Genomic DNA, 15,243 nt, shown 5'->3' with positions numbered 1-15,243 from the left:
CCTTCACAGGGTGAAGCTGGAGTCATTTCTACTGGTCCTACTGGGACCAGCACCTTCACAGGGTGAAGCTTCAGGACCTGCTGTTCGAAGGACGTCTGAAGCTTAAACTCTGTCATTGTGTTTGCAGGTTGAGACTCCGTCCATCACTCTGGGTCCGTTCTGTGGTTCCTCTCCTCCCCCGTCCCCCCTCCTCACCCACTCACATCACGTCCGGATCCGATTCACCTCCGATGGCTTCGGCACCAACAGAGGCTTCTCTCTAAACTTCAGGACCAGAGGTTCTGTAGACTCTGTGGGAGAACTTTGGTAGTGAAGTTCGTTGGAGGTGATCCTGACTGTTCTGGTTTACCTGCAGGAAAGGTGTGTCCGGCAGCGGTGACATCACACTCCACTGTGAGTCCTCAGCGAGCAGAACATCATCCGGGTCAGACGGTGACGGTGACCTGCAGCGTTGGACATGTGGTGAACAGCGTGAGTCACACAGAACCAGGAGCTGAACGCCTGGTGGGAAGCTTCAGGTACTAATGGGTTCTGTGTTTGTGAAGCAGCACTGGGTCGACGCGCTGACATCACAGTTTGAGGCGACCTGTGACGTCACAGGTACCTGGACTCCCAGCTACACCTGCGAACGTGAGTCTCTCTGTAAACATGTCGGTTTTCTGAGCGTTTCGGACGTCTTGTTCTTTCATGGTGTTTTTTTCTCACGTCTGTCCTCCTGCAGCTGTGGACTGTGGGTTTCCTAATGTTCCAAAGGATGGAATTTTGCAGCTGGTCGGATCAGAACCACCTCACACTCAGTACAAAGACCAGATCCAGTTCAACTGCAGTTCAGAGTACTACAGGCTGGATGGAGACGGTGAGTGAAGCTGAGCATCCCTGATCCCGTCTCACTGATCTGCTGCTGCTGCTTCACTGATGCTCCGTCTTCTTTCAGACACGTACAGCTGCAACGCCAGCGGGGAGTGGACGGCCGCCGACGGGACGACCACGATGCCCGAATGCACTGCAGGTAGGACTCCTTCAGCGGGGATGAGACCCGATAAACCTGCATTAGTCCCACAGCAGGGAAATGTGCAGTAACATAAAATATAATATTAACGAGATACACAGAAACAAATGCTTTTGCTCAGATTCTTTTATCCTGAGTTCAGACTCTGTTGATGCCTTTTTGTGTTTCTCAGTTTGCGGACAGACTGGAAGCTTCTTCTCAGGCGCAGGCAGGATTTTGGGAGGCCAGGAAGCAAAGCTGGGACAAATACCGTGGCAGCTTTTGATAAGAAGACCCAACAGAGGAGGAGCGTCTCTGATCAGCGACCGGTGGGCGGTAACAGCAGCTCATGTTGTGGACGGAGTTGAGCAAACTTCTCTGGTCCTGTTCGGTGGGCTGGTAGATGGACGGACAGCCGGCGGGCCGGGCGTCGCCGTCCTGCAGAGTGAGAGGATCATAATTCATCCCGGCTACGCTACAGGCACCAACAGTGGACGCATTAACTATGACAACGACATTGCTCTCATCAGATTCGCCTCCAGAGTGAACTTTGGTCCAAACTTGCTGCCGATCTGCCTGCCAGAACCGAACAGAGGAGTCTGGGAGAACGAGCAGGGAACAGTGTCCGGCTGGGGCATGACGCACAATCAACAAAAGTCACCATTGTTAAATTATGCTCACATTGTCGCTTACTCTCTGAACGAATGTCAACAAACACCGACCTTCTCCAACAAAGCTGTGACGTTCACCAACAACATGTTCTGTGCCGGAGCTCATGGGAAGGACAGCTGCTATGGAGACAGTGGAGGCCCGTTTGTTCTGCCCATGTTGTCCTCAGATGGAGGACCTTATGTTCTGGCCGGGGTCGTGTCCTGGGGAGCCCCCTGCAGGGGCGGACACAACAAGGGCTACTACACCAAGGTGGAGAACTACGTTGAGTGGATCAAACAAACCATCCGGACCGAAGACGGATCTTAGAGAGGCACTGAGCTGCAGCCACAATAACCAATCAAAGCTTATGGAAATAAAGATCTTGTAATCAAATGTACCAACATCATTAACACACCAACGCATTATAACTGCTCTGGTAATAAAGGAAACATCTGCAAATTATCTGGACATCTCTTGTGTTTTATCATTTCATCATTAACACTTCAACGTGTTTCGTACACATTCTCATGAGAATTAGGTTTTATTTGAACAAAAGGTTTCTTCTGGCTGGAAATGACATCTATGCATCATCTCTACACCTTCATCCTCACCAGGGTCATGGGGGGCGGAGCCTATCCCAGCTGACTCAGGGTGAAGGCAGGTTCACCTGGACAGGTAACCAGTCTATCACAGGGCTACACTTAGAGACAGACAACCAAGCACACTCACATTCACACCTACGGACAATTTACAATCACCAATTAACCTCAGCATGTTTCTGGACTGTGGGAGGAAGCCGGAGAACCCGGAGAGAACCCACGCTGCACGGGGAGAACATGGAGACTCCACGCAGGAAGATCCCGGGTGTCCTCACCGGGACGCCAACCGGCGACCTTCTAGCTGTGAGGCCACGGTGCTAACCACTGAACCACCTGCAGCCCTGGAAATGACATAATTTAATAATTTTTAATGATTTCCTTGTTGTTCAAATTAATCTTTATCATTTGGACACATTTTTTTTTAGTAAAGACGTCGTTGTGTTGGTTCCCAGTATGTTGGAGACAATGAATGTCTCCCCCTGGTGGTGAAACAAAGGCTGTGAATTAAGTTTTCCACTGAAATGAAACTGAAGCTGTTTAAAACCAGTCACACCAGTCCTGCATGTTGTCTCAGAACATAAAGATTTATAATAATCTAAAGATGATCACACGATGCGGTCATGTGTCATATAAGGTGTTTAACTCCAAAGTTCTTCCTGCCTGCCTGTTTTAGAGGGTTTGTTTCTGTGCACTTCAGCCAGTTCTGTCCTGGTTTTTGCCAAAACAAACAGCCTGTTCCTGGCATTAACGCAGAACGTTGCTAAACACTTTGTTATATTAATGTTTCACCTGAATGTGAGACATTTGATCCGATGCAGCCGATCAGGTCGCTCATGGAAAAGTCAGATCCAAAGATGTACTGGATCATCTGGTAAGTTCTCCTCAAACGTTCACTTTATTATGTTCTACCTGGAACACAGATTTTGTCCTCGTTTGGATTTTTTTTTTGTATTTCAGCATGTAGCTGCTGTTACTGGACATTTTGTTCTGATACGTTCTAATCCTGAAGTTCTGTTCAGATGAACAGTGTTTTATTCACTGAATGTTCCGTCTGTTACGTCTAAACTCTGATTTTGTTGCTTCCACAGTTGTGTGTCTGTGTTTGCTCTGTTTGTTCTGTTTGCTCTTTGGACCTCAGGTGACCTCGGACTGATAAACAGATCGAACTCTCTGCAGGTTCCTGTGTTCTGTGTTGCTGTGTGAATGCGGACCGCTGCCTGACCCGGACCCTCCGATGTTCGGGGAGGTCCGGTCTCCCCGGTTCCCCCAGCCGTACCCCCCCAACCTGCAGCAGCAGTGGGAGCTGAGTGTTCCTGAAGGGTTCCAGATCCGACTCACCTTCACCCACCTGGACATCGAGGCGTCTGCAGGCTGCCACTACGACTCGCTCACAGTCAGAACCAAACCTCCACACAGAACCCAACACAGAATCCCAACAGAACACACTGCACTGCTGCAGCTGTGTGTCTGTGTACAGCAAAAACGGTTCTTCACAGTGATACCATGGAAGAACCATTTTTAGATACACAAAGAACCTTTTAGCAAAGGTCTTCTGTACAGGACACCGTCAGAGAACAACCAAAAACATGGTCCCTTTAAGCACCATAAGTCCAAAGAACCTCAGCAAAAATAGATTCTTTGAAGAGCTATTTATGCAAACAGTCTTTTAAAGAACCTGCAAAGGTGTCTCACAGAGAACCGTCACTAAATGGTTCCCTCTGGTACCAGTAAAGGTGCTTTGGTAAAACAAGAAATTAGAAAATTCATGGATAAAAATAATAATTATATTTTAGCATTAAAAACATAATTTGGGTCTTAGAGCTTCTGTTGCATCAACCACTAGAGAAACATACACATTTATTCTGGTAATTACCAAAGCTGTTCATTTTGGACAGCTGTGGCATAAACCTGATAGTGGGTGATGGTCTAATATATTTGTTAAGCACAATATGTCTGTCTGTATATAGTTCTGTGTTTCAGTAGGTCTGCCTGTATGTAGGTCTATGTAGTCCTGGCTCGTTGTGCTTTTGGGGGACAGTAAACACCTGGAACTTCCCATCAGTCAGTTAGAACTGAAGAAGCCTGTTGGTTGAAGGTGGAATTTCTCAGAGAAAGAAAGAGGGGTCTCGTTTGTTCTACTGAAGCTCTGAGGATCCGTCACTGAGTAGAAAACTTCAGGAACCTCCTCTGAACAGTGACATGCTGAAGTTTGCACTAAAACACTTTGAGCCATGTTTCTGTGAATATGATCATCTTCAGACCAGCCAACAGTCTGTATCTGTTAGAAGTGAACAGTAGTTGTGGTTCTGGCCTTCAGCAGAGGTTTGTCTGAAGGGCTGCAGCTCTGGTCGGAGGCTGCTGTAACTAAAAACCTTCTGTTCCAGAGTCCCAGAATCAACTCAGCCTTCATGGTCTTAGTCTCAGCACAGATGGAAATGTAAAGTGTTTTTCAGCCCTGAGCAGCGCTAGCAGGTGGACGTCTGTCCAACATACGGCTGCAGGTCTGAGTGAATGTTCACCTCTGGCCTCGGCCCTCTGCTCAGACACGCTGCTCATTATGGACAGACCACGGGAAGGTCTTGGTCTCCTGGTTTTTCTGAGCACATGAGGAGCTTTGACCTGAACCTGATGAGACCACATGTTGTTCTTTGTATGTCTTCACACTCAGTGTTTCTGACTTGGGGGCAGAAATCAGTTAGGAATCTGAATCTGTGGGAGAAGGAGGGTAACTGTTCATTTTCTGAGCTCCTTCCAATCATCCAGGTTATTGATTATTGATCGTAATCAGCAGGTACCCAGATTAGTTTAACAACTGCTACAGATCTCTGTGACATCCTGAATTGTTGCCTCATTCTTCTAGAGCTTCATATTCTGTTTCTCAGCATCCACATGCACTGAACCAAAGCCTACCCTGTGATGATGTGCTGGGATGTAAAGCATCACGACATCTAGCTTGATTAGTCTTTCTACATGCCGGAACAGTTGATTACTTTATTTAGCATGTGTGTTTGTTCTAGTGCTTAATTATCATTGAACCTGAATCTGGAGTCAGACAGGATCTTTTCAGACTTAAACACAGCGATCTGGATGTGACTCCAGTTGGACGTCTGGGGACTCGTCAGCGCTACAAACCGTATCGATAGTTTTCCTTGTCTGTGAGGTTTTTACAGGAACGTTTCCTCCTGATGACCAGCGTCTCACCTTTCAACGTTCCTCAGGTTCTGTACCAGGAAAAGCTTCTGGGGAAGTTTTGTGGTGATGAGAACTCTGCTGACGGGCATCACCCCGGCAACCACCCCATCCTGTCTCCAGGCAACACTCTCACCCTCATCTTCCAGACAGACAACAGCAACCCGGAGCGGCACCAGAACCTGGGCTTCTCCGCCCACTACCAGGCCACAGGTGTCTGCTGCTGTAGCTCCTCATTCGTGTTCTCAGGTTCCTCCTTCTCCCACTAACAGGGAAACTCTCCTCCTCAGACGTGGATGAATGTTCGGCACCAGAACCTCCGGACCGGTCGGGCCCGCTCTGCTCTCAGATCTGCCTCAACACTTTGGGTTCTTACCTGTGCTCCTGTCACCATGGCTACGAGCTGCGATCGGACCAACGCACCTGTGTGTGTGAGTGTGAAAATGTTCCTTTGGTCGTTTTAGTTTGTTGAACAGTTTGCTGTAATTTTACTGTTTTTGCTGTTTATTAAACTAAAATCAGAAAAATGTCAGAGTTTACATGGCAGCTGTAAAAACAGGCCCAGACTGTGAGTAAACACAAAGGTCAGAACTGTTTTACTGTATTTAAATGAGCAAAAACATCATTATTTTATAGAAATGTATCATAACTGTAAAATCAGGACAGTGTTAACTAACGTTCTGCCTGTAAACGGACCAGAACTGCCAGTACCGTCCACGTTTGCTCTTCCTCCTCCAGTGTCCTGTGGCGGCGGGATCTTTGACGAACCAGAGGGACACCTGTTCAGTCCCGGTTTCCCCGACACGCCGCCTCACGCTGTGTCCTGTCAGTACATCATTTCTGTAGAACCTGGCTTCACGGTGTCTCTGAACTTCACCGATAACTTCCACATCGAGAGCGTGGACACTGAGGACGGCTCAGTCTGTCTCCACCACTGGCTGCAGGTGAAGCCTCACTGGGAAACTGTCTGAGCAAAGTATTTTCACATCAACCTCACTTTTCTTTCTGCTTTGCTGATCCCGCTTTCCTTTTCTGGATTTAAGCTGCTTAAAATTACATTTGTCATTTTGTCAAGTTGAAAAATGTGGACCAGAGTTTCCTCAGATGTCTCGTTTTGTCCAGAGATCTTCAGTTTTCCGTCACAGAGGAAAGAAACCAGAAAATGTTCACACTGAAGGAGCTGAAACCACAAAGTTACGACTGATTGTAATAAAAATGACTCAGACTGACGGCTGGTCCACTCTGTTCTGAAGGTGACCCTCCCAGACAGAGAACCCGTGAAGCTCTGCGGCAGGTCGAGTCCAGGACTGATGGAAACGAACTCCAGCACCGTGAGGCTCGACTACCACACTGATGATGCCGGACAGAGCCGAGGCTGGAGTCTGGACTACAGAACCCACAGTGAGCATCAGAACTAACGCTGGTCAGCATGTTGTGGGCAGCGCCAGACGTCAGCTCCATGCTTTGTGTGTTTCCAGGAGTTCAGTGTCCGTTTCCTGGTGGAGTAGCTAAAGGCAGAGTCACCCCCATCCTGATGGAGTATTTCTACAGAGACTACCTCCACGTCCGCTGTGACCTCGGATACAAGCTGATGATGGTCGGGTCCAACATCTTCTGTTGTTACAGAGAGACAAACTTCTGTGATTCTTGGTCAGTGTGTTTTAAGTGAAACTGGGCTGATGTTTGATTCACGGTTCCTCCTGTTAGGATGGTCAGGAGATCCAGAGTTTCTCCACGATGTGTCAGAGTTCTGGACGGTGGCACCTTCCTCTGCCAGAATGTCACAGTTGGTTTCACACTGAAGCTCAACACTTTAAACTGGTTCAGTCTTTGTCCAGCGTTTGGCTGATCAAACATTTATACGTTCTCATTTTGTTGTTCTGCAGTAATCGATTGTGGAGAACCTGAACCTCTGCTGAACGGAGCGGTGACGGTCCTGTCGGGCCTCCAGAACCAGTACCGTTCTGTTGTTCAGTACCACTGTAACGAACCTTTCTACTCACCTCTCGGAGGTGTGAACGGTGAGACATGAACGTCCAGTTTGATACGATTCTGCTCCTGCTCTGGTGTCCACGAGCGCTCTCTTTGAGCTGCAGTCGGTTCTGCCAGCGTCGTCTTCTCATCGTTCATCTGCGTCAGAACTTTACTGTAATGCACAACTCTGAACCATCACAGTGAAGGTTCTCGTGCGCTAAAAGATTTTCAGTCGTACATAAATAAAAGTCACCAAAACACACAACAGGAAATGAATTTAAAAAGAAGCTCATTTCCTGAGCTCGGACCAAACTGCAGCTTGGCTGAGAGTGGTGTTGGTGATGACCTCAACGAGAGGGCAAATGCTTAGTCAGGGATCGGCTCCTGGGCCGGCGGACCCCCCAGGAAAAGGACAAGGAAGGGGAGTGGTCTGTATAGGTTTCAGGAATCTGCATTCACACCGTGTTTATCTGTAGCCGAAGTCTGACTGGTTGAAATTCCAGTTCAGTTCTGACTCCTCATAGTTCTAGTTCCAGTCTCTTTAATTCACTTCATCAGATCTACGTTGTCCCTTAAACGTTCTTAAACGAGGTTTAACTGGTCAGAACGATGCAGTGGGATCTCAAACTGGAACTCTGCCTCCTCAGAAAGAGATGACAGATGTGTCCAGTCAGAGCTGTGACTCGGTGACGTGATGCTGTGGATCTCTGTAGTTAGAAGCCATGAGGAGTGGGGGGGGCTTGTTGTTCAGACAGCTGATGTTCAACTCAACATAAAAGCATTTTTCTTTTGTTCCTCCTCAGTTAATTTCACCTGCGATGCAGACAGACAGTGGAGATCCACCCACGACATTGTTGACAGGATGACATGTTTACCAGGTAACACTTTTCATCCTGCAAACCTGATCCAGATCTACGTCTGACTTTCTTTACTTGGAACATGAAGTCTGTACCTGTCCATGTCTCTTCCAGTCTGTGGCCAGCCAACAGAACTCATCTCTGGCTTCCAGAGGATCATCGGAGGCAGCGACGCTCCAGAGAAGACCATCCCCTGGCAGGTGATGCTGAGTGTGGATGGAGGTAGAGGAGGAGGGATGGTGATCGCTGACCGCTGGATCATGACTGCAGCTCATGTGCTGGTAAAAAATGGAGAAAAGGTTGCACCTGAAACAGTTCGGGTATGTAGTCCACTGCAGGTAAAGTCTGGCTTCATGTTTTTATCAGATCTGATTTCTTCTTGTGCTGCTGATTTTCAGATCTACATGGGACAGACTGATGTTCAGACTCTGACAGACACGTTTGTGTTTCCATCCTCGCTACACATTCACCCCGGTTACAAAAACCCCAACCTCTTGACCTACAACAACGACATCGCTTTGATGAAACTGCATCAACCGATCACATTCAACTCATCTGTAATGCCGCTGTGCTTGCCAGCAGAGGGCGCCACATACCACACCGGCATCATGGGGTAAAGAAACAAAGCTGTGAAATCTGTTTACCGTAATGTCCGGACTATAAGCTGCTACTTTGTTCACACACTTTGAACACTGCGGCATAAACAATGATGCGGCAAATTTATGAATTTTTATGAGTTTTACAAATTTGCCTCGAGACCAAAGTGAGGCTGAGAGCGACGACGACAGAGAGACTGAGGAAGTGATGAAGTGATTCTGAGATTCTGGGATATGAACACACCTGGTTTCCTGCTTAGAGTTAGTGGGTGGGGCTTATATTCAGAGGGGCTCTATAGTCCGGAGATTACGGTAAATTGTTTTATCCGCTTTTGTGTTTTGTTTCCTTGTTGCAGTAACTTGTCAATCTGCACCAGCTTCTGTAAAACACACTCTGACTTGTTCTTCTCTTCATCGTGTCCTTTTGTCTTTCCAGGCTGGTGTCAGGCTTTGGCATCACCATAGACCAGGGACGCAGGATGTTAAGAAACAAGCTCAAATATGTGCAGATTCCACTGGTGGATCAGGAGACATGCAGTAACTCAGTGTCTATGTTCAAGAGGATAAGGACCCACGTCCCGGACCTGACAGAGAACATGTTCTGTGCTGGAGTCCCAGAGGGTTCTAAGGACTCGTGCCAAGGCGACAGTGGGAGCGCCTTCACCCTGAGAGAACAGGGACGGTTCTACGCTTCTGGCATCGTCAGCTGGGGCATCGACTGTGGAAAACAGGGAACGTACGGAGTCTATACCAGAGTCACCAACTACCTGCCCTGGATCAGTAAGATCATGCAGGAGAACGGAGACTGACTGGAGTTCAGAATGTGAATGAAACAAAAGTAAAATAAAACCAGAACCAACTTAAATCCAGTCTCTGCTCTTTTCTTTGCAGTCTTCATATATGTGCTGTCACAAAAGAGTTTGTTCTAAAGGTTCCATCCACTTCAAAAGACCGTTGTGATGTTTCTCAGATGGAACCAGTGAAACAAAAACAATCCTGTGTTTGATTCTTCCATTGATTTGTTGAAGGTTTTCTACTGGATCCTAAATATACACACAGCAACTTCAAGCTTCAGTCTTGGTGATGTAGAAAGTCATTAATCACGTTTTTATCTTCGTGGCCTCCTGACGTCTCCTGAGTGGTTCTGATCGACTCCAGCTGCTGACTCCTCTGATCCAGTTCCAACAGAACCATCTGATCCACTCATCAGACTCAGACTCTACAGTGGGAAAGTCTGAGGAGCTCAGCAGAGATCTGGAGAAGAACATCAGTGACTGGAACCAGTCAGAAGGTCACTTGGAGCCGTTTCAGAGCAGCTTCAGATCCAGAACCATCAGTGTGTCAGCATGAAGTTCATGGTCCAGTTGTGTGACAAAGATTCATGTTTCAGTGATTTCATGGTAGAAACATCATAATAAGCACGACTGTAAAAACTCTTCTGTCAGTTAAAGGCATCATTTGGAACTCAGACGTGATAAACATGCGTCTGTGCATTTATTCTTATTTCTTTAAGAATCTTTTCAAGACGTTGTACGATGACTGAACGTCGTGTTGATTATCTTTGTCTTTAAATCACTGGACAGACATTTATGAAATAAAAAACACCTCAGTTCTGTGAATGGGAGTCACATCATTGGAAGTTGTTTCCATAAAACTAAATGATTATCTTGAGGCTGCAGGTTGTTTGCTGCGTGTGAAGCACTCGGCTGATGAGTTCGTCCTCATGTGTCTGCAGCAGGTAAAACCCACACCTGGCTGTTAACGGGAGCTTCCTTCAACACAGACTCCATTTAAAGTCATCTAAATACTCATTATTCATTCAGCTATTACTGAAGATTCTGAGTTCTGATAATAATAATAATTAATCAACATGTTTACGTCATCGTGTCTAAAACTGTTCAAGCACACAAACTGAACTGCTGTAAAATGAGTCTCTTCTGATTTGACCTGTATTAACTTTCAGTTTCACGGTTCTTTACAGGAAATTCTCCGGTAATTTAGAGGAACAGGGCCGTGGTGTTTGTTTCCATAGCGACCCGTGATCCGCTCCGTGCTGCTCTGTGATCGGACGAGCCCGTGCGTTTACTTTCACTTTCACCGCTGCTCTGCACATGCTCAGTACAGAGAAGCAGCTGCTGCGTTATCTGCAGAATAACTTCAGAGAACTCAGACCGAGTGTTGCAGCTGCTGAACTTCACTGATGAGCTGAAAGTCAGAGACAGACTTTAGAGGTGAAGCCTGAAGAAGCTCAGACGTCAGAGAGGAGCTGCAGGCTGACAAACCAAAAGTGAAAGTGGAGGAACCGTCCTGATCGACTGACTTCACCTTCTGCTGCTCCGGGATGATGTTTGGAATCGTCTTGTTTGGATTCTTCTTGAAGGGCGTCAGTGGTGAGAACATTTATCACAGAGATCAGCTTTTATCAGAGAAATGTTGAGTTTGTGCCAGAGCTCATGTTTGTGTCCTTCAGTGAGCAGATGGAGCTCATCGGGGTGAGCATGAACCAGTGGACGTTCTGATAGAATGAATCATGTCATTATCAGGTGCAGCTCTTCATTCTTCAGATGTTTAGATCGTATATGAGTGACATCCGGGCAGCTTTGAGCAGCCGTCTGCTCAGAGGACGTTGGTTCCGACCTGTCAGTGTTCCTGGTGGGACACATGAGAGCGTAACACGCTGCTGCTGAGGCTCAGAGTTCAACAGTGTGAGTGATGTTAAAGGAGATTGTCTAAAGAGAAGCTGTAGTTTATGAGTCCCAGCTCAGAGAGGACTGTTTCCTGAATGAGTTCATAAAGTAAAGGCCCGTTTATGGATCCAGTTTAGTGGGAATCAGGCGGAACCAGGATTCTGTTGATCACTTTAAATGCCTACACGGCTCCTCTGTGCCTTTAACTTTTAACATCTTATTCTGCACCTCAGACCTGAACCAGTTTACAGTCTCTGAAAACAAAGACTGAACCAGTTTGTCCTGATTGAAGCGTGGCGCTGACTCACCCTAATGCTCCAAACAGAACTTTTCCAAACTCACCTGCAGATATTTGAACAACATTAGTTTAGTTTTTACTGAATGTTTTGAATTGAACGTGTGACATAAAGTGATTAAATGTCCCAGTTTGAGGCTCGGATTTGGTTCGTTTTTGTAGCAGACGAAATTTCAAATCTGAGGCTTCTTCTGTTTTTACAGTTTTCTGGCTGACTGGTGGTTTTGGGGATTCATTTAGAGATCAGGTGCCCTCAGAGCTGCTGCTGGTTTCCCAGAGTTCTTGAGGTGAACCTTCATATGAAGTTGATGTTCCTGATTCTTGTCTGTCAGCTGATGCGGTGGCGGATGTGGTCCTGTCCTGCGCTCTGGTGGAGGAGGGAGTTGGAGGGATGGGCGGAGGAGCCCTCTTCACTCGGACTCCAGCCACTCTGGTTCTCAGAGACGTCGCGGTCGGTCCTGATGAATCTCTGGAGACTCTGACGCCATTCGTTCCGCCGTCCATCCCGGATCCAGAACTCATCCTGTTCGAGGCCAAAGGTTTCTCTGCCTTTTCTGTCCATGACGTCTGGATTCATTCAGGCTCTGCTCGTGCTGAACTTCTGTCTTCTCTGTTTCAGCTTCGTCTCCTGCGATCCCGAACGCCGACGTGCTGCTTCATGCCGACTGCAACCAGCAGGAGGTTCTGTGTGAAATCAGCCGATATTCTCCTCGAGGGCTGCAGGACGCTGCAGGGTTCTTCATGGTGTCGCTCAGCGTGGACGGAGTGGACTTCAGCACTGCTCTGATCCTGCAGACGTCACCGGTGGAGCAGGACCGGTCCACCCTGGTGCAGAACAAACTGGGTCTGCCTCTGAGCCGGTCGGGAACTCTGCTGACTGAAGGTCCGATCTGCAGTTGAACATCGGGCTTCACAGCAGCGACTCTGACCTTCCTCTCAACCGCGTCTTTGCTTTGTGTTCCTCAGTGATCTTCCTGGTCTTCTCCCACATTAAGTCCGTTTCGGCTCCTCTGAAGGGCCAAGTTCTCCTCAACTGTGGCTTCAGGCAGCAAGAGGTTCCGTTGGACCCGGAGGTGGCCGTCGAGTGGAGGCTGCAGCACCGAGGGAAAGGCCGGAAAGTTCTGGAAATGAAGACGAAGCTGGACGACGCAGAGGGCAGCACAGCAGGTGAGAAGAAGCAGAGGGGTCCAAACCTCTGCTGACACTTCATGAGGATCCAGTTAATGTCCTGAATACCTACAAACACCCTGAAACCCGGCAGGGTTCTAATCATGTATCCATGAAGGTAAACGTAAAAACATTGAGATCTGTAGTTTTAGATTTGTGTCATAAGTCATGATTCACTGAGAAACTGCCAATAAGTACAGACGCAGCACAACAGATCATTTCACTCATCAGCCTGAAGTAAAACTCATCGACTAGAACACATCAGCTGCTGTCGGTCTGACAGAACCTCCTCCACTCTGGGTCGAGGTCCAGGAGTTTATCTAGCCGGTCTCACGGTGCGCTGAGCTGCAGCTGTTTTCAAGTCATCTTGTAGCAGAAAGGACAGAAAACAGACAGAACAGCCTTTTTTCTACCTGACAGGTAGGCAGGAAGTGATGTCATGAAGCAGACACACCTGTGAGCTAAGCTAATGCTAACAGAGGAGGCCTGGAGGAGAACAGAGGAGGAGTCGGTGGTTTGGGTTTGTGCTGACAGACGTCTTTCATTGGTTTAAAGTCGTCTTGGTTCAGCTGAAGGAGTTTTATCCTCATATCAGCCTCACAAACACCAGCAGGCCTCCAGACACTCAGAACTTCACCGAAACAAACAGAAGTAAAGTAAAAAGCTCTGAAGAGAACTGAAATGAGTCTTTGTTGAACTGACATCATTTGGTTTTTATTTCAGTACTGAAGGAGCATCAGGACACTGAAACAGAATCATGTTCTGTTTCTGTTGACTGATATTTGAGACAGTTGTTTGGTTCTGACTGAAGTTTTTAAACCTGATTTAAATACTGAAATAGAAATGTCTGGCTGTGGTTGTGTAGTGATGGAGCTCTCCAGGCTCCCTCTCTAACTAAACATACCGACATGCTTCAACGTGAGCAGGAACCTTCATCCCTGCATCTGAACCCGACTCAGTCGGACTGATTTAAATATGAGGAAGCTTCACTACAATCTGCACAAAGTGTTTTTTCACGTCACAGAACAAATTCCAGTAAATCTAAAGGTTGCTGTGCAGCCCCACTAATGATAATAATTATTCATAGGAAGTGATGTCTTCTGGTGATCCTATAATGACATGAATTCATTCATCCAACCTTTATTTAAACTACGCTGAGGTACACGTCGACAGTCGAGTGAAATAAAACAGATGTTGGGACATAAAGAAACCTGAACAGTAAAGAGATTAAAAGTCAAAGTTAATAGAATAAAACTAAATTCGATCATTGAAGTTCTGTAAACAAATTAATCGACAACAAGAGTCGGAGGTTAAAACGATAAACATGAGCTCAGTCTCAGGACATTCACTCAGACTGGATGTTCTGAGCTCAGACATCTGGTTCCTGCCGTGACCTCAGCGTGTTCCATCAGAGGCCTCGTTAGGAGGCAGCAGAAGGTCAGCAGCAGCTCCAGCCAGCGAGAGGCCGATGAAGAATTAAACGTGATGGAGGAACACTGGCTCACAGAGAATCAACCTGAAGCCTTCAGAGCTTTACTGTGCAGATATCAGCACTGAGAGGAAACGATGAAGCCAGGCTGAGGTGTGTGCAGATGTTCTGACGTTCTGCTCTGTGTTCTTCAGTGGAGGGGGAGAGGAAGGGCTCCAGCCTGGACGCTGCTCGGCTGGTCCACGAGGGAGACGCCTCCATGAGTCTGTCCGGGCTGCAGGTGGAGGACGAAGGAACCTACATCTGCACCGTCAGCGTGGGCAGCTTCCACACGCAGCAGGTGGTGCAGCTGCACATCCGCCGTGAGTTCCAGCCACACGGGCCGAGTCAGAACCACAGCCCCGAGTGTTCCTCCTGAAGGCAGAACAGAGCTGTCCGGAGACCGCTGAGTATCGTGTAACGTTGTGGGAACGTTCTGTGGCCAAACGATGTAGAATCTGTTGTTCCTCACAATGTTTCAGGCAAAATGTTCCTCAGCTGACAGCACAGGAGTGTTTAAAACGTTCTGAGACCCGGTAACGTCTAAAAACACGTTTGGTTCTTTCATCTAAGCGTTCTGTCTGAGTTCATCTTCAACCAAATAGGAACATTATTTGAAATGAGAAATACAGTTTTCAGCACATTTGTTAGACCACCTGTCCAACTTCTGAAGCACTGAGAGGTACAGAGTGGAGACCAGTCTGGGTCTGGACACGGACCAGGAGCTGGACCGGTCCATGGGGGTGTTTCTGTGTGTGTGTGTGTGTGTGTG

The 15,243-nt window shown here is 47.5% G+C and overlaps 2 protein-coding genes across 2 annotated transcripts in view; both read left to right on the top strand.

Moving 5' to 3' along the window:
* Window positions 1-9,719, top strand: part of c1s.2 (complement component 1, s subcomponent .2) — a 13,943-nt gene extending 4,224 nt beyond the window's left edge. The window contains exons 6-24 of the mRNA XM_008280187.1: window positions 128-278; window positions 356-471; window positions 546-630; window positions 722-856; window positions 935-1,009; window positions 1,182-1,963; window positions 3,003-3,109; window positions 3,415-3,631; window positions 5,457-5,640; window positions 5,718-5,858; window positions 6,166-6,371; window positions 6,681-6,828; window positions 6,906-7,024; window positions 7,135-7,213; window positions 7,314-7,448; window positions 8,205-8,279; window positions 8,373-8,578; window positions 8,657-8,871; window positions 9,291-9,719. Coding sequence (XP_008278409.1) covers window positions 128-278; window positions 356-471; window positions 546-630; window positions 722-856; window positions 935-1,009; window positions 1,182-1,963; window positions 3,003-3,109; window positions 3,415-3,631; window positions 5,457-5,640; window positions 5,718-5,858; window positions 6,166-6,371; window positions 6,681-6,828; window positions 6,906-7,024; window positions 7,135-7,213; window positions 7,314-7,448; window positions 8,205-8,279; window positions 8,373-8,578; window positions 8,657-8,871; window positions 9,291-9,663 — 3,549 coding nt within the window. The 3' untranslated portion in view covers window positions 9,664-9,719. The remainder of the gene's footprint in view (window positions 1-127; window positions 279-355; window positions 472-545; window positions 631-721; window positions 857-934; window positions 1,010-1,181; window positions 1,964-3,002; window positions 3,110-3,414; window positions 3,632-5,456; window positions 5,641-5,717; window positions 5,859-6,165; window positions 6,372-6,680; window positions 6,829-6,905; window positions 7,025-7,134; window positions 7,214-7,313; window positions 7,449-8,204; window positions 8,280-8,372; window positions 8,579-8,656; window positions 8,872-9,290) is intronic.
* A 1,261-nt stretch (window positions 9,720-10,980) lies between these two features.
* The window catches only part of tapbpl (TAP binding protein like), a gene marked incomplete at its 3' end in the record, with an annotated part of 6,030 nt that continues 1,767 nt past the window's right edge, over window positions 10,981-15,243 (top strand). Inside the window, exons 1-5 of the mRNA XM_008280185.1 lie at window positions 10,981-11,244; window positions 12,169-12,375; window positions 12,456-12,719; window positions 12,803-13,003; window positions 14,627-14,794. Of these exons, the coding sequence (XP_008278407.1) occupies window positions 11,196-11,244; window positions 12,169-12,375; window positions 12,456-12,719; window positions 12,803-13,003; window positions 14,627-14,794 (889 nt within the window). The remainder of the gene's footprint in view (window positions 11,245-12,168; window positions 12,376-12,455; window positions 12,720-12,802; window positions 13,004-14,626; window positions 14,795-15,243) is intronic.

Source organism: Stegastes partitus, unplaced genomic scaffold (genome assembly GCF_000690725.1).
Source record: "Stegastes partitus isolate 25-593 unplaced genomic scaffold, Stegastes_partitus-1.0.2 Scaffold184, whole genome shotgun sequence".
NCBI classification, from domain to species: domain Eukaryota; kingdom Metazoa; phylum Chordata; class Actinopteri; family Pomacentridae; genus Stegastes; species Stegastes partitus.
Note: the sequence above shows the minus strand (reverse complement) of the source record. Positions and strands in the feature narration are given on the sequence as shown.